At 32.5% G+C, this 25,480-nt stretch overlaps 6 protein-coding genes across 8 annotated transcripts; 5 read left to right on the top strand and 1 right to left on the bottom strand.

Moving 5' to 3' along the window:
* Nucleotides 1-52: 52 nt before the first annotated feature.
* Nucleotides 53-2,404, top strand: Bm6290 (the record flags this gene model as incomplete). Of its 2 annotated transcripts, none has more annotated exons than XM_001902642.2 (7): nucleotides 53-160; nucleotides 538-746; nucleotides 842-931; nucleotides 1,068-1,218; nucleotides 1,511-1,661; nucleotides 1,844-2,035; nucleotides 2,307-2,404. In XM_001902642.2, 7 exons carry the CDS (start codon nucleotides 53-55, stop codon nucleotides 2,402-2,404), a joined length of 999 nt encoding a protein of 332 aa, XP_001902677.2. The 2 variants fall into 2 exon arrangements, with proteins under 2 accessions (XP_001902677.2, XP_042936198.1); XM_043080264.1 differs by having other exon boundaries at nucleotides 92-160.
* Nucleotides 2,405-3,171: 767 nt separating this feature from the next.
* Bm1839 (Conserved hypothetical protein, putative) lies at nucleotides 3,172-5,390 on the top strand (the record flags this gene model as incomplete). The annotated part of the gene is made up of 6 exons (XM_043080263.1): nucleotides 3,172-3,390; nucleotides 3,643-3,796; nucleotides 4,097-4,278; nucleotides 4,650-4,782; nucleotides 4,910-5,075; nucleotides 5,162-5,390. 6 exons carry the CDS (start codon nucleotides 3,172-3,174, stop codon nucleotides 5,388-5,390), a joined length of 1,083 nt encoding a protein of 360 aa, XP_042936197.1.
* A 1,256-nt stretch (nucleotides 5,391-6,646) lies between these two features.
* Bm14688 (Conserved hypothetical protein, putative) lies at nucleotides 6,647-10,153 on the top strand (the record flags this gene model as incomplete). Of its 2 annotated transcripts, none has more annotated exons than XM_001901037.1 (9): nucleotides 6,647-6,740; nucleotides 6,918-7,036; nucleotides 7,280-7,461; nucleotides 7,706-7,838; nucleotides 8,045-8,221; nucleotides 8,516-8,722; nucleotides 8,851-9,287; nucleotides 9,571-9,762; nucleotides 9,970-10,153. In XM_001901037.1, 9 exons carry the CDS (start codon nucleotides 6,647-6,649, stop codon nucleotides 10,151-10,153), a joined length of 1,725 nt encoding a protein of 574 aa, XP_001901072.1. The 2 variants fall into 2 exon arrangements, with proteins under 2 accessions (XP_001901072.1, XP_042936196.1); XM_043080262.1 differs by having other exon boundaries at nucleotides 6,675-6,740; nucleotides 6,911-7,036.
* Nucleotides 10,154-11,290: 1,137 nt separating this feature from the next.
* Bm13778 (Uncharacterized protein) lies at nucleotides 11,291-12,926 on the bottom strand (the record flags this gene model as incomplete). Its single annotated transcript, XM_043080261.1, has 5 exons — nucleotides 11,291-11,436; nucleotides 11,655-11,834; nucleotides 12,032-12,151; nucleotides 12,525-12,703; nucleotides 12,880-12,926. 5 exons carry the CDS (start codon nucleotides 12,924-12,926, stop codon nucleotides 11,291-11,293), a joined length of 672 nt encoding a protein of 223 aa, XP_042936195.1.
* Nucleotides 12,927-14,083: 1,157 nt separating this feature from the next.
* On the top strand, nucleotides 14,084-19,398 carry Bma-wdr-23.2 (Uncharacterized protein; the record flags this gene model as incomplete). Its single annotated transcript, XM_001901034.2, has 13 exons — nucleotides 14,084-14,113; nucleotides 14,588-14,674; nucleotides 14,833-15,035; nucleotides 15,250-15,347; nucleotides 15,442-15,606; nucleotides 16,559-16,646; nucleotides 16,908-17,016; nucleotides 17,365-17,457; nucleotides 17,792-17,968; nucleotides 18,434-18,524; nucleotides 18,716-18,841; nucleotides 18,933-19,039; nucleotides 19,168-19,398. 13 exons carry the CDS (start codon nucleotides 14,084-14,086, stop codon nucleotides 19,396-19,398), a joined length of 1,605 nt encoding a protein of 534 aa, XP_001901069.2.
* A 2,483-nt stretch (nucleotides 19,399-21,881) lies between these two features.
* On the top strand, nucleotides 21,882-23,596 carry Bm12844 (Uncharacterized protein; the record flags this gene model as incomplete). The annotated part of the gene is made up of 4 exons (XM_001901033.2): nucleotides 21,882-22,035; nucleotides 22,327-22,479; nucleotides 22,847-23,083; nucleotides 23,370-23,596. 4 exons carry the CDS (start codon nucleotides 21,882-21,884, stop codon nucleotides 23,594-23,596), a joined length of 771 nt encoding a protein of 256 aa, XP_001901068.2.
* Between the last annotated feature and the right edge of the window lie 1,884 nt (nucleotides 23,597-25,480).

The following is a 25,480-nucleotide window of genomic DNA, read 5'->3' as shown; positions in this document are numbered from 1 at the left end:
CGTTGTTAATAAATTTCGACCTTATGTTTTCCTTTTCAACATTGATTTTTATATGCTGATCGATGTGTTGCTTACCAGTGAAAAGGTGCGCATGCGCGACTCGTCTGCCGTAGAACAGAAACTTAACCAGATTATCAGTGCTGACAAGGATAAACTTTTGGTAAGGCTATCATTTGATATATTTTGAAACAGTAGCTATGTTTTCATATATACGTAGTTTGTATTTGTGCTGACTGGTTCACCTTTTAGAAACTTAGGATTTCCGTTTCAAACTTTTCAAGCATCTCATTCTTTTTCTGCTCTGTTTTTTATATATCAATACAATAAATTGCTATCCAAATATTTTTGCCAGTTTTGTACGTCTTCTAAGATGCATCACCAACGTTAATTTTTAGATTTTCACTAGTTCGTTAGTTGCTTTTGGCTATGAATTATTTAATAATTATTAATTTTCTTGGTGGATATCACACTTCATTCACATTTCTTTTTGAAAATTCTGTTACGTAAATGGACTGATGCTTGAATGAAGGTATTTAGGTGGTCTCAGATTTTGATTATACGTTATCACGTTTCCACGACCCTGAAGGTAAAAGTTGTTTAACAACACATGGCGTTTTTGATAGCGCTGCATGGACAGTGTCGCAAGAGCTTGGTATGATTCTCGAAAGACTGAAGGAGAAATATCTCCCAATTGAGTTTGATCCACACATAACAGTTGCTGAAAAAATTCCTCACATGGAAGACTGGTATGCTTTCTTTCATTCTCTTTATTTATATCTTAGTCTTACCCAGATCCTAAATTGCATCACATATATAAATAATAACGTGCAGTTCGTTCTAGGTGGAGAACTTCTCACGAACACATCATCAAAACTGGTTTTACGAAGAAAATGATCCAAAAATTTGTTGCTGAAGCAAAACTCGAATTAAAGTAAATGAATTCAAGCAACATGCGATGTTTTTTTTGCTTTGGGTTGCAATAATTTCTTAGGTTGTCGAAAGTGTCTAACTTATTGTGAAATATTTAGGATAGTGATCAGTTTTTTGTCAGACTGTATTTTTTCCAGGGAAGGAGCAGAGGAGTTAATGCTAATGTTGCGTGATCATAACGTGCCTTTAATTATTTTTTCTGCTGGTATAGGAAACGTGATTGATTTTTTTTTGCGGAAAGAGCTTGGCAGATTTCCAAATAATATACACATTGTTTCGAATATGATGGTAATCATAACTTCTATTTTTTAGTAGAATCACTGTTTACTAAAAGTAGGGATCCGTTCGAAGTCTTGACGTTATTATCAGTATACTTTACGAATCCCAGAACAAAACAACTTACATTGGTAATGTTAAGTTTTCGGGTATATCCAATTTTTCGAATATCAAGAACTGAATACTGGATTTAGTCCGGTAGAACAGCGACAGTATTTTTTTTTGAAGCTTCCAGAGAGAGAGTTTTTTTGATGAAATAACTAAGTTGATTTTCTGAAACTTATTTAATGTGTAAAGCATTTAGAAATATGATGAAAACGATGTAGCAGTTGCATTTAGTGAACCTCTTATTCACACATTTTGTAAAAACAGTGCTGTTATTAGTCGTTATGGGTCGTTGTTCAGTGAGATTTCATCGCGAACATGTGTTTTATTGATGGGCGACTCTCTAGGAGGTATTCTCAATCATTATCATTATTTTGAATTAATAAAAATTCAAGTGAAAGCATCGTTTAAATTAATACTGAAGTCCATGTTTATTCTTGACGTCAGCTTTGCTTTATTTGGTTCGTGGACACTCCAGCTTCTAGTTTGAGATTATATTTTCCAATTTTTTTCAGTTTCATCTGAATTTTAGATTCGAAAATGGACGTAGGTTTGGAATGTGAACAAGTTGCATTGAAAATAGGTTTTCTGAATTATAATGACGAAACATTACTGGCTAAATATTTGGATGGATATGATATCGTTTTGTTAGATGATCAGACTATGCACGTTCCTCGTTTAATTCTGAATTCTATATTCGAAACAGAGAGAGACGAAAATCTTTGTAAGTTTACGAGTTCTTTGATCTGTTAGGTGATTTGCAATTTATGTGTTATCATAAATCATTTTTAATAACGTTAAACTCTGTTGTGCTTCAGGTGAAGAGAGCTAAGAAAACACTTTCTGCTTATCACGAAAAAAAGTTTCGTTTAAAATTTTGGGAAGGTAGAAAATATTATGCGGCTTATTCTTTACTTTGCTTTACATCTGGGTTACTTATCGATTCTTTACTTATCAGTTTTTTCTCGTAAGATGATTACTTCTTTTTTTTGCAGCTTGTATAAATTGTCGTCTAGAATCAAAGAAAAAGTCGCACGTCGCAACAGAAGAAGAATCGGTTGTTGTCAACAACAAAGTCCCTAATTTACGATAAATCTCAATTTGCTAACTTCTATTAGTAATATATTTTTTTAAACTTAATGACTTTAATTTAACTTAAATTTGCTAACTTTAATTACTGGTATTTGGAGAGAAGTTTGACCGTTGTCTTACCGAGTGATTTTTAACTAGTCTTGTACATTGATTCGTAATTAATTAGTTTGTGTCTTACTGGTTAAAACAGTTATTTGTCCATTCATTGCTCGTCTATATTTGCATAGCGCCTTACCTGATTTATCTTTTTTATCAATGTGCAGTAGTATTTGACACTACCTTTGCTCTACAGTAACATTCAGATTTGTGATAATTGGTAATCATGTATTTATAATTATTAAGCGACAGAAAATTTGCTCTGTATACCTCGTTTTGTGTATGTCTCGAATAAATTATTTTCTCATTGAATGTGTTAATAGTTTGAAGAACTGGTTTTGTGACTTTGCTTAACATATTATACAAGTTTGCCATTTTATGTTTTCGGATAAATTATGGGTTTCCTAGTTTGAAGTGAACTTATTTGTTAGTTTGCTAGAATCTGAATAACAACTGGAACAAATGATTTGCAGATTTGAATGTGCAGATTAAAAAAATATTTCTTGACAGAAATGAGTAGTTTTGAGATTTCGTTTAAGATTTCCTAATTGCGACTGTTATAAGTGGTTAAGATATCTAATGCGTACCTTTGTAGAATTTCGTTTTAATTTTTTTTTTTTTTTTCAGATTTTCCCATCTCAGAATTACAGCTTGTGGGTATTTTTGGCATCAATGTTCTCCGAAGTAACAAAGGATGGAAAAAGAATTGCTGGATCAGTTGCTCCTGCAAACAGTGTAACTTCTTTATCAACGAATGCAGTTCTGTCTACTGTAGGTGCTTCGGGGGAAGGTGCAGTAAATGCTATAGTCGAATATGAAATACCTCCTTGGGCAGGGAGGCCACCGAGTGGATGTCATCTTGATGTTGTAAAAGGTGATCAGTTAATCCAGGTATGTTCATTTACTTATCTTTCATATCGTCCATCTTATCATCATGCAAAATCAGATACTTCAGACAAGTTCAGAAGATACTGTATTACGTGTTGACTCCTGAACTTTACTAGCCATCACTAAGTTAATATTAACTCGAACAGTATGAATTATTTTCATACTGTGAAAATTTTACTGCGTACTTTATTGCTGTCGTATTTTTAACTACTTCGGATATTGTTGTTGTTGAAAAATCTTGTTTATTTATTCCAGAAATTGATGGTTGATGAAAAGCGTGCCTATTTCTTTGGACGTAATCCCAAACAATGTGATTTTGTAGTGGAACATGCATCGTGTTCCAGAGTGCATGCTGTTCTGATTTATCATAAATTTCTGCAACGATTTGCAATCGTAGATATGAATAGCTGTAGGTCTTCGCCGTTTTCGTCAGTATTTTTGGCAATATTCAAATATAAATTTAACCTAAAAACTTATCAGATTTTATGAAGTGTGACATCATTTTTAGTTTAGTAGCATTTCCTCTTTTATAAATTATATTTTTAAGTGTAGAACTTCATTTCTTACATTATCTCATTTCATTGGTTAGTGTTTCTGAACACAAAATTTTTTTTCTCATTTCTTGAGGTAGATAGAGCGGTCGGATAAGTCACATTAGCAAGTGAATTTCTCATGTGGGAAAAATTAATTTGAAGAGCTTTTTTTTCAGGTCATGGTACCTTTGTTGGTAAGGTCCGCATTGAACCAAAGCAACCAGTTTTCATAGATATTGCCAGTATATTTCATTTCGGTGCTTCTACGAGGAGGTACATATTGCGCGCGAAACTTGATTCGGCTAATGATGACGATGAAGGAAATAAAGATTTGCTACCAGAGGAACATGAGCTTGAGGTTAAGCACAGTGTCCTGAAGTTTTTTTTTTTTTTTTTTGGATTTTTCTTGGCTTGATTTCGATGTGTAGCCTTAGTAAAAAAACCAGATTTTCATTCTATTTGTGTGCGCGTTCCCTGATTAGTCTTTCTATACTGTAAAGGATCATATTTTCTTAATAATGTTTGGAGGAATTCTTTGACTATTCTGATGGATTGTGTATTTCCACATTATCCTTATGACTTTCTGTGGAAATTGAATCATAATAGTCCATTCGTTTACGTTTAATTTTGTTCACAAGAAGTATTTTAATCATGCTATTCCACACTGCATTTCTTGTTACTGGGAATCAAATAAAATCAAGAGAAATTAGTTGTTTGAACAATTTTCAGAACCTAACTGAGTATAACACAGCACTAAATAGACGAATACCCGTTATACCAATTTCACTAGAAGATGCGCGACGGAAAAAAAGGCCACGTGGAAATGTTGCATTTATTGAAGAGGAAACCATAATTAATCCAGGTAAGTTTACAGATTATTTTATTAAGCAATTTGCAAATTCGAATAATTTAATATTGGTTTCTTCGGCAGTTTTTTTCTAAGCAATCAATTGCCGATTCAATTTAAATATGGTTTTCTCTTGTTTAAGAAGATATTGATCCAACAGTAGGACGTTTTCGAAATTTGGTTGCTACGGCAATAATATCTACAAAACGAAAACCTTTGGATGAAGGAACTGAGCAAAGAGCTAAAGAAGGTCCTACACAGAAAAAGATTCTGAGGCCTGGACGCGTGGATGATTACAAAAATGCAAGGTTAATGCTTTTTTTTTTTTTCTTTTTTTTCTTTAAGCTTAATATTTTTAACCGATATTTTTCTACTTGAATGTATTGCTGTTCAGATATGTACAGCCAATGATTTCAAGTTTGTCAATTGTTATGAATGCTGCTCCGGATTTGGAGTTATATGCGAAAAGTTTGCCGGAACCTACCTCTGGACATGTTGGTCCTTTCGTTCAGGGAACGCACCGAATACATGATGATGAAGATGATGATGCACCGCACAAGAAGAAATATGCCAAAGAATCATGGCCAGGTAGAAAATCGAATCAGAGCCGAGTTCTGGCATAAATAAACACTGTTAGCATAACTGTTGAGTAAAGTGAAGTAATAAGCCTGCTTCAGCATTCAATATTTTAAAAATTATGGTTTTTTTGTTTGTTGTTGTAACTTAGATTCAAGAAATTGTTTTTGAATTAGTCTCCGTCAGGTTTTTCAAGTTAGACGTCAGCTTTTATCCTTTTTTTCTCCAAATTGTGTTTTGTATTAACGGATCGTCCATTAATTATAGTATTAATTTTTACATTATTGCGATATCCACTGCTTAAGCACAGTTTTTACAGAACATTAAATAGCTTTTTTTTCTTTTAGACACACCAAATGACAGCCAAATTTCAGTTTTTGTTCATAATGCATGTAGAATTTATCTAATGATTATCGTGAATTTGAAGTAAATTTTTGCTCAGAAGAATAGATGATTTAGGTTAAGTTCAAAAACTTGACTTACTTTGAGTTTGTAGAACCTGGACTTAGCCTTTTGTTTCTTATCTGCGAGCGAGATGTTATGACCAAATGTCGAGATGTTATGACCCCAAATGTTGTTTATTTTGTTTATAAATGTGAGTCGATACAATATCAGTCGAATAATTGAAACAGCTAAGGAAAGAATGGTACTACTGAATAACGGTGAGAAAACTGCCACCGATCGTTTCTTTTTTATTAACTAATTAGAGAAGATTTCTAAAGATGTGGAAAGTGCGCTGGCTTAGCAGATTAGCAATGAAGACATTTACTATTTGAGATTTAGATAAAGGATTCACTGTTTCAAAGAATGGGATATAACAAAGGAATAACGAATTGGTTTATAGTGATGAATCATTAGCATGTAATAAATATTTTTCCGGTTGACATGCATTGTTAATTTATTCAAAATATGCTCTCTGTTTGATAAAATGAACTTTCCGAAGTTATGGTGCATTTTTTATGAGTTAGCTGATTTTGTAATACATACTGAATAAAACTTCTGATGACATGTTTTCCACTATTTGCGGACTTTAACATCTTCAGAATCTAGTTTTCCTCTAATTTTGATTATTATTTCTTGAAGGTTGCTGACTTTTATATCTCAGAAACGCTGGCTGAGAAAAATTGCGATGGGAGCATACGTTTGCTCTTTTAGATATAGTTAAGGATACAAAGTGTAAGGAATTAAAATTTAAAATTGGGATGAATTGAGACTGTTGTCTTTATCGGTAAAATGTGTTCTGGGAAGATTTTATCTTATTTCGAGGTAGTTGTTACAGATTGTATTGTAAAAGTTCAACCGAATGGAAGACTTAGGTGATTGCGGGGAAGATGATGATGAAACAAATGAAGAAGAAAGGGAAATGCTGCTGGATCACTGCATGCGCCATCTTAGTCGTAAGTTCTTCAAACTATTATGTTTAAGAAAAGTGACCTGAGAGTCTAGAGTTGCTACTTATCCGAGACCAGAAGTTGGCACCACTATGTATCTCTTCTTTATAATTTTTTTTTTTTTTTTTTTTGAATTTATCAGTTGTTAATTTAAAATTAGTATAAGTGAGTATCAGATTCCAGTTCCCGATTTCGTTATGGAGCCGCAAATAGTTGGTGTTTTGCAAACATTTTTTCGTTGTGGTGGAGATCCGGAAACAGTTGTCAACTTACTTTCTGAAAACTACTGCTCACTGGGCCAGGTAAAAAGTCAATTTGGACGATGGACAATAGATATATTAATAAGCGAAGAAGTCGTTCATATGGCACTGACATATAAAGAAATTACGAAATAATCATGCTTTAATAATTAGGTGAAGAAAAATGCAAGTGAGCAATGGAAGAAGTCTTAGTGACTCGTTTCTTGTTATTCATAGCAGTAAATAAGGATGTTGTAAATTTGAAGGTTGCATTACAAAGAATCGTCTCGAACGTTTTTTTTAAAGCTTTGTAACCTAATCGGCGACTGGTTGGCGGATTTGGAGGGTAGTCGAGCGACAGTAGACGAATGTTTCGAATCAGCATTGAGTGCTTTAATTGTAAAGCATTTTCAACCCGAATTAGCGGACAAAATATTTGAAGCAGAAGGTGTTGGCATTGAATGGCTACCTGAATTGATCTCCCACAAGTTAGTTGCACTTTTTTAAATTTCGCTTTTTAGTTAATTTAACTGATGTACTACTTTTCAACATGAACTTTCCAGTGAGCAGATATGCAATAATAAAGCAAATCGTGAAACAAGATTTCTTTTCAGTCTTTATTCAGTAAATCATTTCAGTAATGAAATCTCAAAGAAATTTCAAGTAGGTGAGTAGGAAATTTTTGAAGTAAGAGACCACTTCAAAAATATGATTTACGTAGAGTTTTTCCAGACCTTGGCGGAGGTTAATTTATTCACTTGCTGAACAATATCCTCACTGTTTGATGTTAAATTTTGCTGTAAAATTAATATCAGATGCCGGTTTTCAACATGAAATTAGTAATGTAAACACTGCAGCTCAACAGGTAGAGTTTCTTAATATACTTTTAATTCGACAGTTTTTATGAAAGTATTCCTGGACTTTACTGAGTTTTTTGCTATATTATCAGTGTTATAGTTCAAGAAAAGTGTGCATAAAGTACTAGTTTTCCACTCGTAAAACAAGTTTTTGGAAAATATATTTGTTTCATAAAGTTGATTAGTATCATAATATTTTGACTTTTTATTTCAGCTTGAAATTTTTTCGCGAGTAGTTCTATTCACAATTGATGCTGTATTTCATGAACATCGGCGAGGTCCTATGACAGAAGCTTATGAAAATGCTCTTGCGGAGCTTGTTCGAGTCGTTTGTCATAGTGAACACACATATCTTTATACACAAGCGCTGTTACACGTTATATGTGAAGAAGTACTTTTTGATTTAATCAATATTTTTGCCTTATGTTGGGCATGCCTTTGTTACCAATATATTCAGCGTATTCATATATTTGTCTCTGTGAGCTGGAAAAGCATGGTCCTGTTGAATGGCCAAGATCTTGTGAGATAAATTATGAATTGCTTATCAACCATTATTAAATTAAAAGTATGAGTCTTCTGGAAGGCTCACCGCAGGCCAAATCAGGCTTATAATACATCAATTTAACTTCAGTGACTGGATATTGGAAATTCGATACTTTTAATTTACCCTATACATATTTACTAGGAAACCGGAATGGCTTCTGCAGCTTGTGCTCATATCTCCCAAGTGCTTCGTATGGAAGCACATGATCGTGAACAGGACACATCGGCGTTACACATTGCTTTGAAGCAATCACATGAAGAACAGATTACATTAAACTTGTTACAAGCAATGCATACAATGATTAGCAAGCAGTGTTTGAATCCTGCGGATATCACACAGCTGTATCAGGTCAACCACTCTTCCTTCGAAATACTTTCACAGAAACATAGCTTTAGTGCTTAATTTTCATTAATTTGCAATTATTTTGGTCCCATTTTTATTCATTATGCAATTAAATGACTCTTTTCTTTTTTCAGCAGTACGTTTCATCAAATCCGCCGCCAATTGAATTAATTCGAGAACATTTCTTTGTTGACATGTTAACTGACTCACTTTTCGCATATGAAGGTATCAAAGTTCATGTCGATCATCGACCGAAATATGTCTATTTGTTGGCATATGCATCATGTGTTGCTGAACAGAAGACGACTACTGGCCGAGTACAGAACCGACATGAATTGAACATGACTCGGGATACCATCGAACGAATAGTTAATTTGCTAGAAAAGACAGATGACCTTATGAAGGAAATGAAATCACTGTTATATGCAATACGTCTTCCTGTCATTGCCGCCGGATTATTGTATTATTTGCGTGGAAATCTTTTAAGCGAAGAACTTATCAGTGAACCGGAACCGGTGCATTTTGTATTGCTTGACCAGATTGCTACAACACATCCTAATTTACAATTAAGGTATTTTTTGAATACCTTTTCTACAAAGCTAGCCTTGTCTTGTTTCTAACTTTAGTTTTTTTCTTTTTTTAAAGTTTCTTAAAGTATTGGTTGACTAATGTGATTTTTTTGTAAGTATTGGATGACAGCCATTAGTAATAAGTCCTACATGCTTTGTAGTATTTAGATTATTTCATTTAACAACTATTAATAACATAGTAATATTGTTACTTTTATAGTTTTGTAGTTGATGAGATAGTGGTAAATAGTAGCCTTTCTATCTGACAAGTTGACAAATTTTTAGAGTTTTCCGAATTCTGTGTGAGCTGTATGACAGGCAATCAATGATGAATGAAGCTGCTGAAGTTATTATGGAGAAGCAGCGTAGTGTAGTCGACCGCTTCGTTCATTTATTATCAGTTGGTTTGGCCTTACCGGTTGTTGAGAAAATTAACAAAATGTTTCGTGATGGTCAAATTGACATTTCTCTTGTCAGGTAATATCTTTACTGTTTTTGATCCCAGATCTTTCTTGGTCGTTTGATTTCTATTCAGAAAGTATATCAGGCTGCATATCATTGATTCATATATGGATTTTGACTCTTTCTAATCTCCGTTTTTGCTAGAAAAAGGTAGGAAAATGAGTGGATTTCTTTCTAAATTAAATTCATTGAAAATTCATTCTAAGTCCTAATTAAAATCAGGTATTTCGCGACTGAAGTTCTCGAGATTGTTGCTCCACCATATTCGGAGGATTTTGTTGGTGTTTTTCTTCCAATCGTTTCAAATTCAGAAATTTTCGACCAAAACATTAGTGACAAAATTCCCGCCGCAAAAGAATTCATTGATCATTGCACACCTCTGACTACTGAAGCTAGGTCATCGTAAGCTTAATTCAGTGATATTCAGTAACTTTAATAGTCAGTAATACCGTTATTACTTGCAAAAAAACTCTTTTGTGGATTGGAAAAACTAGTCAAAGAACAGTAAGGAAATCTTTTTTATGCTGAAAACGTACAGAAAAAGTCAAATAACAGGTGAAACTGAGCATTTTTTTAACCGCAGCATGCCACAGATTTGGAAAGTTGTTAACATGTTTAGCTTAGAAATCTCGATCTCAAAGTTACCTGACTTTTGATTTTCGCCAAATTTCTAGATGCTATCTAAAAGGAAATTCAAATGGAGGGGTATGTCTTTTACAATTTGCTGGAGCTATCCAGATTTTGCATATTTATAGGATAGAAATTGGATGAGACATTCCTAAGATATATCCGTAGCATATCTCTTTAATCATTTGAATCAGTCAAATTGTTGATTGCATTGCTTTGTAATCTTAACAGTTTTAAGCATGTTTCTAGATTTCTAATTTATTCAATCTTTACAGTCGATAAATCTTTTCATGACTCATTTTGGGAGCGACAAAAACGCCAACATGATCTAACAGTTAGTATTTCTAATACCACCTTGACGTTGTTTCCCGGTTCCAAAAGTTTTTCGCGACTAATTTATACTTTAGTAAATGGAAGCAATGTGATATCTTTATTACCTATCTCGCATCTAACGACGTTTCGGCTATTTTCGGTCATAGTTAATGAAGTAAGTTTCGAGAGACTAATTATTACTGCAATGCTGCTTCATCGTGTAATCATCATGAAAATTGTGATCTGAAAAAAGCCTCAAGAGAGACAAAAAGTAAATCTGGAGATTTACTGGGTTTAGTAAAAACATTTAAGAAAATATAATTTACTATTTGCATAAATGTTATGCAGTATAAATACCGGAAACAGACAAGCTTCCAACAGTATCAGGCTTTTTAAATCAACCATTTAAAGGCTTTATCAATTTTCGGTGTTCTGATTCACTTCTGATGGTCTATGTTTGCTAAGAATGTTTTTATTAGAGGTCAAAAGGATTACACACCGGATTCAATGGTAATTTACACTATTAAAAGTTTTCCATGCAAAAGCACAGTGATGATGGGTGAGTACATCTTCGCGAATTTCACTTAAAAGTCATCATGAACGATTATCCCTTAGCTTTAACATAGCGATCACTGATTACTTTCCAGTTCGCAATTTTCCAAATAGCTTTCACGAAATCTGGTCGTACATTTTTATACTGCAGGTAATATGCATGTTCCCAGACGTCGATGCAAAATAATGGAATGAGACCTAAAATAGCATGTAGCAATTGAAATTTGTAGTTTCATTGCCTGAAATTGTTTTATATTTTCCCTAAAATTAAAAAATTCCCAATAGTCATTACTGAACCATACAACTCGTATGTGATCAAAGCCAGATTTATAACAGTAACAAGATGTAAACACTGACATAACTTTGATTAAAAGAAATAATTAATCATGATCGGGACTTCTTTAGGAAAAACATACCCGTTGTTGATTGGAGAATATCTTGGTTGGGACAACAAGCAAGTTGTAAACGCTTCATTTCCTTGTCATAAGCAAGCCATCCCCATCCAGAACCCTGGATCGCAATTGTTTTAGCACTTAATTTATCCTCCATCATTTCCAAAGACCCGAAATCTTTCTTTATAGCAGACATCAGTTCAGCTATAAAGAAACTATTAAAACAGTAAGAACAAAGTACTTTCCAAGTTTTCAAGAATGTTCCTTGCCACTGTCCAAAGATTTTTCCAAATTATGAACATACATTACTGAATATAAAAACACGGAATGAAAATATTCAAACCAAATTATTGTTGGAACAGTTTTTAAAAAAAAGGGTGTTTTTCAGGAAAAGAACTTACAGTTTGGTTCTCCGCTATCCTTTATGGTAGTTAATCCTTCCCAGAACAATGTGTGATTAATGTGACCGCCAGCATTGAAATTCATTAATTTTGTTGCAGCAACAACGGCTTGCACATCTCCTCAAAAGGCAAAAATAAGATAAACCTGGAGCTGACTACAATCTTAACTCGTATGAAACCTTAACTTTTCATTCAAAACATGGAACACATTCTGTGAATAAAGATTGAAACTTCTTGTTCTTGAAATGTCCAAAATTGATTCATGACAAATACAAGCGCTTTAAATTCTGGGGATCTTCTTAATTTAATCTTAATTATCTTCTTAATTTTTTCTCACATCTGCGAATAGTGGTTTCTTTAAAAATGAATCCAGACATAACAAGAGTGTTTTATTCAACTCGGGAATATGCTAGGGCATAGGACTCTACCTACCTGTGATTCCAGGTAGTTTCTATTTTCACCATTTTAGAATTTTTGCAGAATATTTACAAACTTTTTGCTAAGGCTTCTTTTACTTTCTCTTCGGCTTGATTAAGAGCATTCACATATGCAACATGATGTTTGCCATGATGAACTTTCATAATTTCAGCTGATAATACCGGCTCCAATGCTCCATAATCGTATGGTAAATCAGGAAGAGTATGCTTTAATTGTCGTAAGTTCAAACCATAGCTGTAAACACAGAATCCATTAAGTTCAAAATCATTTTCATTTCCGATAAATTTCCTACAAAGATCCTCAATTAAAACCTATTAAAAAAGATTTTCCTTAACCCAATAATATAGTAGTAATTAACTGAAAGAAAGTCAACATAACCTGCCAGTAACTTAAAATTTTTACTGACTTACTTCTTGCTGACCAGTATGCGACCTGCGACGCCAACAATTAGGTTCATCAGTAATCTGTAAAATGATGTTATCAAGGAAGAATATACATGAAGAAAGCATGTACATGAACAACGTACGACTTATCTGCAGCAAGTCTCGATAGACTGCTTCACGCCAGCGAAACATATTCCTTTAGACATTCACTTTATATCAGCACTATTACAAAACACACAGGTTATACAGGGTTAGTTAGTTAGCTATTGATATACCTTCCACAACCTGAAAAACTCGCCAGAGGTCACTACCTGACCGTCGCCTCCCGAGTGTAGTGTGTCCTTTGTCCCCAGTCTTCCCTACCTCTCTCCTCAATTATACAGTCTCCTCGTAGCAATATTCCTCACTACTACCCTATGTCAGTATCGCCTACACGTCATCCTTAAATTACAAATTCTGTGGTTCCGAGTTGATCCGCAACGATCTTCCCCTGTTACGTTACGTGTGTGTATGTGGAGTCTGCACTTACGTACGTACTTTTAACGTATATTTGTGCTTACTAATTTTATTGCTCCAATTAGGTAATTTGATTAAAGCAGCTACTAGCCAAATAATTTCGTAATCAATAAAAATTGGGAAAATCTTTACCCCAGCCGAAAATTACTCTTTACTTATACGTTAATATATTTTTGATCGATTGTAAGCAACTTCTGGCCATTGCTAAAATCATTTTAAAATTGTCGAAAAACATCAGCTTTCTAAGAGAAATTTGAAAATATTGTGGTCACCCGAATAGCACGAATAGCAGATACAAAAAAACTTGTGAAATCTAATTCCTTTAATGATTAGAGGAGTAGTTATTAGCTATTATTTTCACCTTTTTGTTTTGCCGTTCTTCCACTAGTTTATTAGCCATTATTTCCACCATTCTTTCATTAATCTACTTTGCCACTTATCCATTCCTTCATTAGTTTTAATTGAATTTCACTTTATGATACATGTAAGAACTTGGTATAAATATGAAGTTTTCATAGAAATTTAACCTATTTCTTACTTTTTGAGCATATTGTGCGGTTGGAACATTGCTAGGCTGTAGGCAAGACTTAAAAGTCTTTAACGTATGGTTGAAGATGCAACTATTGTAAAAATTTTGTTTCAGCATGAAAATCTCTTGATTTCAGGGTCGCGTGGGAAGGTAGTTGTTTACTAAATGTTGTCTACTGCTTGAAAGATGGGTGCTAATAATGCTGCAATGAACATGGTAAGCAATTCTACATGTGTTTTAGATAAGATATTACCATGTAAGAATTTGTGGTTTGAAAATTTCTTAAGGTCTGATTTAATTATTCACTTGCCAAATATTTTGTAATGTTAAGATTTTAGTATTAAATCAATCATATTTTTGTACTTCCGTACTCTTTAAAAATTCTTGTCAGAAAGACTGATAACTATGTGCTTCAGTATAAAGTGCCATTAGTAGTTAACAATGAAGTGGGACTTAGCGCCTTTTCTATCCAAGATTTTTTTAACGAAGTCTTTATGTGAAATAGTTATTATTCTTATTCATTAGTCTGTTTGAAAGTTCATTTTGCAGTTATAATTAAACACTGCTAAGAGTACTACGAATTTCCGAAGCTTGTGGTGAATAATAATGCAAAACTAGGATATGTTTCTCAACTTTCGATAGCTGCTATTCATTTGTATAGACATAAATTTTAGTGGATGTAAATTTCAGGGCCGAAATGATAATGTAGATATGCATCATGAAAAATTGGCGGGTGGAACGGGGAGTTTCATTTCAAATGATCCTTATTTGATCGAGGTGTCATCATAATCAGCTTTGAATTTAGTTTCAGTGGTGTTTTTTAATTCTACGAAATTACGGTCTTTTTTGCAACTGTAAAATTATTGTTTTCAAAGCAGTGTTTTGGGAACAGAATCACTGTATGTTATATATATATTTTTTTGGTTATTTTCCAGAGTGCTTTGAATTTAAGACAGACTACAGCAGCTCTCTCTGGTGCTATTTTCCCAGAATTCTCAGTTCAAGACATGATCAAAACTCGAGAAATAGGTAAACGAGGAAGACCGAGAAATCATCGTATACTTACTGAACAGAATGTACCGCATTCTTCTTTGAGGGGTGCTTTCAGCCCTGGTGAAAAAGCCTCCATAATAAACAGGTGATTTTTTCAGGTTCTCATTTTTATACATTTTGGACAACAAATATTGTGTTTGTAATGAGGAATGTAAAAGTTCTTTATACACACTGCTCATCATAATTAATCTTGTGCTTTACAAAATAAATATTCATCTTAAGACCTCCCTTCTTCTTCTATGCTTTCGTTCAGCATTTTGGCTGATTTTTCCTTTTGTTTTTCGGAATTTATTTTCTAGATATCTTCCAAACCAAAGAGCTGTGATCGAAACAGTAAATACAAAAACATTTTGCTGTCTATATTTACCAGGCAATAGGATTGTTACTGCAAGTCAAGGTTATATATTTTCTTGAACTTTTTTTTTCAAGTTTTTCCTTGATTATTGTCTCTAGGAAATTAATTTTAAAGTGTCTGGAAGATTGATTTTCAGATGATAAACTACGTTTTTATGTGCGACAAAATCAACTACAACCTCGATATACATTGGTGGGACCGACAAATCATTACTCAGTACCTGACATTGGTTGGAGCATTCTTGATTTAACTGTTAATTCTGTTGGTAATCAAATTGCATACTCAACTTGGAGTGATTCAAGTAAATTTCTGTTTTCTTTCTTTTTATTTGCTTCGCACAACCATGACGCATTTAATGCACGCACAAATTAGCTCAAGAATAATTGCAGTACTTTCTTATTTTATATATATATATATATATATATCTTAAATTTTTTATGTATCAATTCCATTGTTCTTTTTTTCACTCGTTTCTAGTTATTTTCAAATTGTTTCGATATCACTCTATGCAATTCTGCCACATTTGGAATAACTACCGCTCTTTTTTCTGATAACTGTTGGACTTGATATTTAGTGATTTTTTCTTGTTGCTTTTTGATTATCTCATAATAACAACGTCTTTTGATAATATCAACCATTTTCTAAAACTCTAAGATGCATTTCTTTTTTTATCCATCACTGCCGTTTTATCTGTTCCTGTTCATATGAAACATATTGGTTTTCTGTAATACTTTGGCATTCTTAACAAAACTTGCTGAGTCCTTTAGGTAACCCAAAGTTAGTTTTATTTATTTAGGTTGCTCTCATTTAATAAGTATTGCTAATTCTTTCTTTGCCATTATGAAGTGAAATTTACTATGCTCGGTGATCATGATTAGAAGCATGATAAACTCAATTCACCAAGTTGCAAATTTAGAATATACCTCAAATTGATAACATGTTTTCTGAGTAAGATTGATCAACACGGTCATCTGCAATCCTTTACTTGAATTGATGTATTTATTGTTGGATCGTGTTATTTAACTTAAAGTTTTAAGCTTCATTCTAAATTTTATTTTGTTACTTCGTCTATTGCACTGAATTTTCTTTCTCTTTAGAAAGACAACATTTGTAAAAAAGAACTTGGGTTTTTATTTTAAAAAGAAGTTAGGAGAAACTGATATCAATTTTTCAGCACTTTGATGTTTTCTAAAAGAAAATGAGAAATTTACGTACTGAGTTTTATAACTCGTTAATAGATTCTAATCTTATAGTTCATTATACTGCTATCGATACACTGCCTGATCGTTTGCATTGGAATACATTCTTTGGAGCAGAAATGCCGCCATCACGTTCTAGTAGGTGAAGTGTTTCGTCTAATCCCTTTTCATTCTCAACTGTTATTCTAACTCAGCTTGACTTCAACTTTAACCCATTTAACCCCAGATTTCCAGGGTCTTTCAATTTAAAAGTATTTGGTGACAAAATCAAATATCATGATAACTACTTCACCTTTATTGATGTAATTTTCTGATTCTTTTTATGACTTTAATCCAAAACTTAAAACTTATGATTTTGGATACAATATTTCATATCAGTGTTTCTAGTGATATCTGGATTTAGATTCGCATATTTTTCCCTGCGATATAATATGGATGATCGTTATCTCATAGCCGGTGGATCGGATGGTTTCATATATATGTTCTCTCGTGCACAGCCTTGTTTTCAAATGGTGTTTGTTATTTTCCGACGAATTTTTTTTTAATGTGAAATTCTACCGGATTGTAGACCAATGTTTTGAAAGTGATGTATTAGAAATCCTAGTCAGAGCCTGAACTCAGCATGAACTCAGAGCCTTAAGCAAGCCACAAAGATATTAACTGGTTTTGCAAGAATATTCTAGCTTTCAAAAAATCGTTACTTAAACGTTTTAGACATCCTAATATATTTGCGTCCGACAACTCCATTCCGTTGTTTGTTACTTCTCTTATGAAAGCATTTCGATATAAAAGTATCAAGGAGAGGTTTGAGAAAAGCAAACTGAATTATTGAAATTATCAACTTTGAAGTCTTATTACAGTTCCCAGCTCATCAAGACGATGTCAATGCGGTTTGCTGCAGCAAAACCAGTCCGCATATTTTCTACAGTGGAAGTGATGATGGACTTTGTAAGGTAATTGAATTTATTGCATTAAAAAAGTGAGAAGAATGAATATTCCTCCGATCATCTAACTGTACTCTCAGGAAGAATCAGACAAAAGTGCTTCCAAACCGAAAAGCCAGAATGAGTAGTTATGAAAATTGAACCAAATTTCAACTTTTCAGGTGCTATACTGAATAATCAAGTAATTGCAGAATAAATTCTTATTTAGAGATTATATCTGAATTTGATTATGCTTATTATATGTAATCTACTTGTAAATTATGTTTCTTCAGCAATGTTTGAGTTATTTAAAAAAGAATGTTTTGCTTATCATTAGTTCGATACATGAAAATATTATGTATAGGTGTGGGATACTCGTTTGGTTGGAAGCACTAACCTTGCTGTTGGCGTATTCGCAGGACATCGTGATGGGATCACTTACATTGACAGTCATGGTAATGATAGATATATTTTGACAAATTCTAAAGATCAAACTGTTAAGATTTGGGATCTACGACGCTTTTCTTCAAGTGATGACGAGGTATTTATCAGTTCTTACCACATAGTCAAATAGATCACGTAAAATGTTCAAAATGAATATTTAATCATTGTGTTAAAAAAGTGACAAGTAAATAGTGTCAAAGCACAGCTAAATGTATGCTCTAAATTTTGAGTAGAGAGAAAGTCGTCGCACTCGGCAGATAATGTAACCGGTTTTATGTGGTGGTGTCTTAGTGGTTGAAAAAATTAAGGAGATTTGGAAGGCCAATAGCATGCTGCATTTGACTTGATGCTTGCCACCTGCATTGCTCGGATTACCGAACTCAAAATCAACATTTAAGCTTTTGTGTATTTATATTCTATAATAATATGCTGATTTATCGTATGATCAATGCAATTGCCTTAAAGAAGATGAAATGATTTTAAATGTTAGCTATCGCAAGATCAATGTAAACGAGGTTAGGCATTCATTATTATCTTTCTAATTTTCTAAAGATTTTTTTAGAAGGTTACGCTCAGTGCAGTACGAAGACAAAGATGGGATTATAGATATCAACAGATACCTTCAATGTTCCAGTCTGTTGGTCCTTTGCAGGGTCTGTTTCTTGTTCTTTCCTTTCCCCATAAAAATCTTTTTAGAAATAATATGCGGGTGACTGTGGCAAAAAAATAACAGGAAAATGTGGTAAAGTGAACATTCGTGTAGGCTAACATGTTGAGAAATTGCTTTCTTGTCTCGAGGATCTGGCAGTTATTCTGAATTGATAATGCACATAAAGTATGTTAGGTGATGGATCATTGTTGACTTTCCGAGGACATTCAGTGCAGCACACTCTCATCCGGGCGAAGTTTTCACCGGAACGAACTGGATTTCGCTATGTATATACCGGCAGCACAGAAGGAAATTTATATAGTTAGTAAAACCTTCGAATTCTTTTGTTTTGATATGTATCTTTTATTATGTATTGTATTCAAGATTGAAAGATCAGATGAATCCTTTCCAGTTTACGATATTTTAACGGGAGAAATTGTGCGGACTTTGGATGGACACAGAAGTGTAGTACGTGATTGTTGTTGGCATCCTGAAGAAAATGAGATTATCACCGTTTCAGTATGTTCTGCAAGCAATTATGATACTTATATCAATATCAGTCCATTTATAATCAGGAAGCAATTAATGTTATTTTTTTTTTTTGATTTTTGTTTTAGTTAAGTTAATAAATTTGAACATGTATTTAGTGGGATGGAGTAACAGCCAGATGGGATTACAATACGCGATATGATGATGATGATCAGGAGGAAGAGCTGGATCGGGTAAGTGATTCATATTCATCTTCAGATGATGATGATCATGATTACGATGATGATAATGATGATGGATATATTGGTCAATGGAGAAGTGGCGGGCATAAATCTATGAGGAAGCATCGAAAAGGAAATACTTCCTTTCCTTTTGTTCGACGCTGTTGAATTGCCTTATAGTTCCTTAGCACTTTTAAGGCTTCGTCTTAATTTTGGATGTTAATGCACCTCTTGAAGTTTGGGAGAAGTGTTTAATTCCAGCATTCTTCAAACTTGAATTATGTCGAAACTTTTTATTGGAGTTTCTTAAAATTGTTTTAGTTTTTTGTAATCGAATTATGTGCCATGTTTTTATTATTATGTGCTTGTTGTATTGTACTCTAAATCATTTCCATAAAGCTTTAGATTGAAATTTAATTTCAAAGTATTAATGACTCTAAAACTATGGATTAAATTAGTCATTTTCCTTGTCCAACTTATTGGCATAAGTCATGTTCTTTTCTAAATTTCTCAGGCTTATGTGGAATTTGGATAAGTTGGAGTTTACTTCCGGCCTATAGCCAATCTATCATTTTATTTCAATTTTGATTTTCTATGTTATTGCCAGTTGTTTTGTAAATAGTATATGAAGGTCATATTTTTGCTTATTGTTACACTAAAATTAATACCATCAACATGCTTTAGAAAGTAACATCCCGTGATTGTTTATGAAATTTAGTGTACTTGGCTATGTAATTAAATGCGATTAGCCAAATTCCTTGGTGAGTGGAATGAAATGAATGATGGGATCTTTTTTTTTGCAAGGAAATGTCTTTATCATGAAACTGTTTTTTTGCAGTAGAATGAGATCCCTTTTTTTAAAAATATATTTACAGGTTATTTTGAATTTCTGGGAATAATGCTGATATGGACATACATTTATGAATCACGGTATTGTTATGCTATTATTGATTTAAAATGAATATGGACTCTTACTAACAGCTAGATGTCTATTTCTGATAATTCCAGTAATGTTAATATAAACTGTATAAATAAAATATTTTTTTAATGAGTTCATTTATGCAGTTTAAATACTTTGGCTTTTGTTCAGATGATTTACTGAAATAAAGCAAAGAAGTTCTAAGATTGTGATTTGTGGAAGAATATAGTTAGAAGTCGTTGCAGCATTACTCTTGAAAATCGGTTAGTGTATAATATTCGAGCAAAGGGAATGGGGAGTGAGTGAGTGCTTTTGAAGTTACTATGCTGTTCCTTGACTTGGTCAAGGGATACTCTGATTTTAAGTGGGTAATAGGGATGGAGAGCTTTAGAATCGTTTTTCAAAGTGCAAAAGGAAAAATCATCGATTTTATTCCCTTCATTTTTTTTTTATTTTTTATCTTTTTTATTATCTTTGATTTTATTTCCTTCTCTCACTTCCTAAATATTCTTGGAATTTGGAATTTCTTATTAAGAAATCTTTTGAATAATGACAAATTATTGAAATGTTTGTAAAAGTATTGACTTCTATCATCCCTTTAAATCATTCAATTTGTTTGATTTTAGTGCTTCATTCGGAGTATTTTCAATCATTCAAATATCAATTAGTTCAACTTCGTTACCAACAATATAATTATTTCCACATCTGACGCAAAATTATCACACGAAAGCTACAACGGTGGTCAAGAAGGAAGACAGGAAATTGGTTGAATTAATTGATTAACTGACTGAAAACAGTTGTGATGTTGAGCAACAAAACGTGAAATTTCACTCAAATCTCTGAAGATATTCGCCTCTTTAGGATTATTTTATCATGGAACTTATCATCATCACTTGAGTTCACAAGTATAATCTTCATTTCACGACGAATTTGTATTAAAAACCCTCTTTAGATTTTGCTGCTGCCAATTTTGCTGATGATGCATAACTTTTTAACATGAGTAACTTTCGTGTAGTAATGCATGAAGTAAGGATGTTTATCTAAATATCATAGTGTTTGTAAATTTTGTAAATTTCATTAAAAAACTAAATCTTAGATATATTTGTCCATGACGATATGTCTGAAACTAAGTTTTAGCTTAGACTTTGTTTTTATTCAAACTATATTTAGATTGAAGTCCAACTTTTAAAAATTGAAGTTTGTCTTTTCCGTCTTGAAGCAAAACCTGAATGAGTGTTTGTATATATATAACTGTTGATAGAATGTTAACAGTGAGATTATGAAGTATCAGTGCGATGCATAAAAAGTCAATTTTTGAAATTTTCTGAGTCACGACACAAGGGAAAAAAAGGTTTGAGGAGCAATTAAAATTGTAAATAATTATTTGGCGATAAAATCAACTATTTTAAACCGAGAATGAGGTCTTAATATTTTATAATGTCATGTTGTTGTCAACTGCAAAAAAATTTTTTTGTTGATTAAATACGCCAAATAAAAATGAACCCTGTAAAAAGTTTTTAAGATGACATTATTGTTGGCTAACCATTGCTGTCAACCGGTTGAATGACATTTGCTCAAATCTTTTCCCTAAACTTTATTTTATCCTTTACATGCATAGCAATAAATGATTTCAATTGGACAGGTTTTTTTTTTCTTCAGTAAACATTTGAGGAATATGCAATAATGGGAGTACACGAGGAATGGTTTCATTTTAGAAAGCAAAATAGCTCAGATGCATCAGCAGATCGTATTAGAGACAAAAAAGCTGCGACAACTACAAATGGCATCGGTGACAGAAGCTAAAGTAGGGAATCTGCTAGCCTTTTCTATTATCGCAATTACTACAAAAGTTATTGTTATTGTTGGAGCTGTATTTACCTTTCAAGGTATAAATTACATTTCGGAAATTTAAATTATAATAATGTGAAGCAATAGCTAAATGAGGAATTTATTTCTTTGGTACTTTTTAAGTTTGGTGATAATTTTTTTTCTCGGACTTTCTGCAGTTCTGCTCTATTATTGTTAGATTTCTAAATCCCTATATGAAAGATCATTAGAATGAAGGAATATTTTCAAAAAAAGGTGATGTTGAGATCGGTAATTCATGAAGTAGTCTTGAAATTTCAGTCGGAATATCAAGAATTTGGCAAATCTCTTTCCATGCATTTCTTTTTCAGCATGTTGGATGCAATCTGATGATTACGACATTGAAAATTCAAGACAAATGTTTTATGAATATTGGGTGAGCGAAACGACGCGCAAGGAAAAAATTAACGGAATTACGGCAATTGATTTTACTTATCACGAAGAACGCCATAATAAGATTATTGGTGTGTATTCAATCTTAAAATCTCAGAAATGGAACTAGAAGCTTTGAAAATATGAATCTTAATTTTTTGGGAATTTTTTGAGAAAATCTTTTCATCCTTATCAAACTCATCCCAGTTCTAATATTAATGTCATCAAAGCGCTACCTCCTTTTCTCTTTATTACGCTTGCACTGTCGTCATATCTTTAACTTAATTTCCTTTAAAGTATGACTATTAACTATTACGTAACTAGCGTGATATGATATGGATATAAAGTCTGATATTAAGCGATATCAACAGTGTTTTGAACTATCAATGTGATATTCATAACAAAAATCAAAAAAGTTTCATAACTATTTCTACTTATTCAATTCAGTTTTTATTTCAGAGCCACTCGGAACGATGGTGAATAGCAAGAAGAAGACATTAAGCAGCAATTTAATTAAATTGCCCGCTTGGTTCGGTTACATACACCTGCCTTTAAGTTTAATTGTAGCCGCAGGTACCCTGCACGCCACGGTTTGGTGGAATTTCATCTTACAACCAGCACCATCTATGTTGCTCGATTTCTGTGTCGATGATTTGAAATTGTGCCAACGACAATGTGACATATTTCTTGATGAAGGTTTAAATAAAATATCAAATATTAAAATACAAAACTAAAAAGTTACTTTTCATCAAAAGAGTAGCCTTTCCATTCATGAATTCTAAGGCAATAAACATAAATATCATGTTTTCATGTTATTATTTTATAAAGATGTTAAAAAGATGCAAAAGGGATCTATGAGGAAATTTATCTCTAAAGTTTTTGCCATATTTGAAACGTTGCAAATTATAATGAAGTTAATCTTCGAATCTTAATATATCCAAAGAAAGCTTGCAGTTAATCTATCTGAAAATTTATTTTGCAGAATATCCTCTTATTGTGAACAGTGATTTGGAATTAGTGGTAGGAGAAGTGAAAGAGAGTTTTAACACTTATTTATCAATTTTGACTGATAAACCTCAGAAACTAAAATGGGCCATGTTATCCACTTGCTTTTCTTATATTCTGCTGTTAGCTATTGCTTTCGCTTCAACCTTAAATTCATTTCTTAAACAAATAATTCGGAAGAAAAGTCACGGTAGGTTTTGTTAGTTTTTCTTAGGATTAATATCATTTCATTTTTCAATAAGTATTTCTTCTATTCATTCTTCTCTCTGCATATATAGCGTGACATATCATATAACTGTGTAAGGACATTAGTCAATCTCAGTTTAATTACTTTGATACCATATATATATATCATCATTAAATTAAAATTTCGAAAGTCTTTTTTTGAAATGTAAATTTTTGGCTTTATTGATCTGTAAGGTTTTGAATTCTTCATTCTTCCAATTCGTAAATCCTTGTGAAGAAAGAGGACATTAATTATAAGGAATTTTTCTTGTAAATTTCATTTCACTTATAAAAATGATGATGATAAACCAAAAATGCAAGTGATTCGGAGAAATTTACTTTTAGATGATCTTAATCAAATTTGTATTTTCATTGCAATCTCTTTTGAGTAAGAACTTTGTTTCATATTCTCACGTTTACTAAATTAATTCAGTTGATCTCAACTAGTTCAACCGTTCACAATCTTTGAATTATTTTAACCAGGCATAGAATGAAAGAAAATAATTCTGCGAGCGCAGAAATGATTCAGTATTTAAAAAAACTGCTCATTAAAATTCTTCAACGAGAGCTCTGAAACTTTTAGAATGGACGTGCAGTCGACTTCAACGAAGGCTTTATTTATTTTTGGACGTTATTTCAATAATAGTAATTATCCTACTGTATTTCGGTATTTACATGGAATATACGCTTATAAACAAATTCAGTTCAAAGCTGAAAGAATGCCGTCAGCAGCTGGATTTGTGTTTTTGTTAATTTATAACCGAAATTCTTTGTTTACATTTAAACTAATCATTGTTTGCAAAACGTATGATATGCATATGCATAGCTGGTGCTCTAAAATACCATTTTGCTTTAGTACCATTTTAATAGCTTCCTTTTAAAGATGACTAATTTTAAGTCTTCATAATAATGCAAGTAACCTTATTGATGAGTTTATGAATAAACAAAACACATAAACAATGCGCACATTTTTTACAAGAAATGATTAATTAGGTAGGATGAGATAAACAATTACTGTTGGGTTTCAAAATAGAAAAGCATGTTGACAGTAGCTCAATTTCGATCCGAAGTCAGAAATTCCAGTGTAAAATTCTGTATGGTGATTTAAGGTCAAAAGTCATGCATTCCATACTAACAAAATGAAGGAATGCTAATATGTTTAACTTCCGTTATCTCCTCATATCTGTTCAACAAGATAACAAGTTCCAGCATTCGATCTACTGGTTACCATAATTTAAGATTATGAACAAAAGATATTGTTTTTATTATTCCCAATAACTTTTAGTTTAAATTTTTGAAATTTCCATAGAAATTAGAACTGTCGCAAAATCTCGGAGAAACAAATTAGCAAAAAGTTATGACTGCCAATGAATTAAGTTATTATCTAAGGTTCAGTTTCGATGTGCATGAAAATTTTAGCTACATCCGTCACTCCTAGTAGGTATGTTCTAAACAAAATTACAAAAATTTACTTTTCAAGTTTTCAAGAAGTAATTTTTCAAAGACATAAGGGCCAATTTTTCATGGGGTAATTTTCAGAACTTCAAATCAAAAATCAAATTAAATGATCAAAAAATATCACTTCAAAATTTTTTCTCTATTCACGAAACGGGTATGTGAGACGATCAACCGTTTGCGATAGTGACAAAAGCAATCAATCTTTAACAATGAATACTTTTTCTCTTAGAAGAGTCAACTTTCTGAATTTTTTGTTTGAAGTTACTTTGTTTCATTTCATAAACATTTTCTAGAATTAATTTTAAAAGGGCAGATAGTAACTTTTTATTAATATATATATTTTGCTGAACTTTATTGATTTATTTTATGAAATGATATAAAATTTGTCTGATTATGCCAGAACAG

The sequence above is a fragment of the Brugia malayi genome (assembly GCF_000002995.4).
Source record: "Brugia malayi strain FR3 genome assembly, contig: Bm_v4_Chr3_scaffold_001, whole genome shotgun sequence".
In the NCBI taxonomy this organism is placed as follows: domain Eukaryota; kingdom Metazoa; phylum Nematoda; class Chromadorea; order Rhabditida; family Onchocercidae; genus Brugia; species Brugia malayi.
This window is presented reverse-complemented; position numbering and strand designations above follow the sequence as displayed.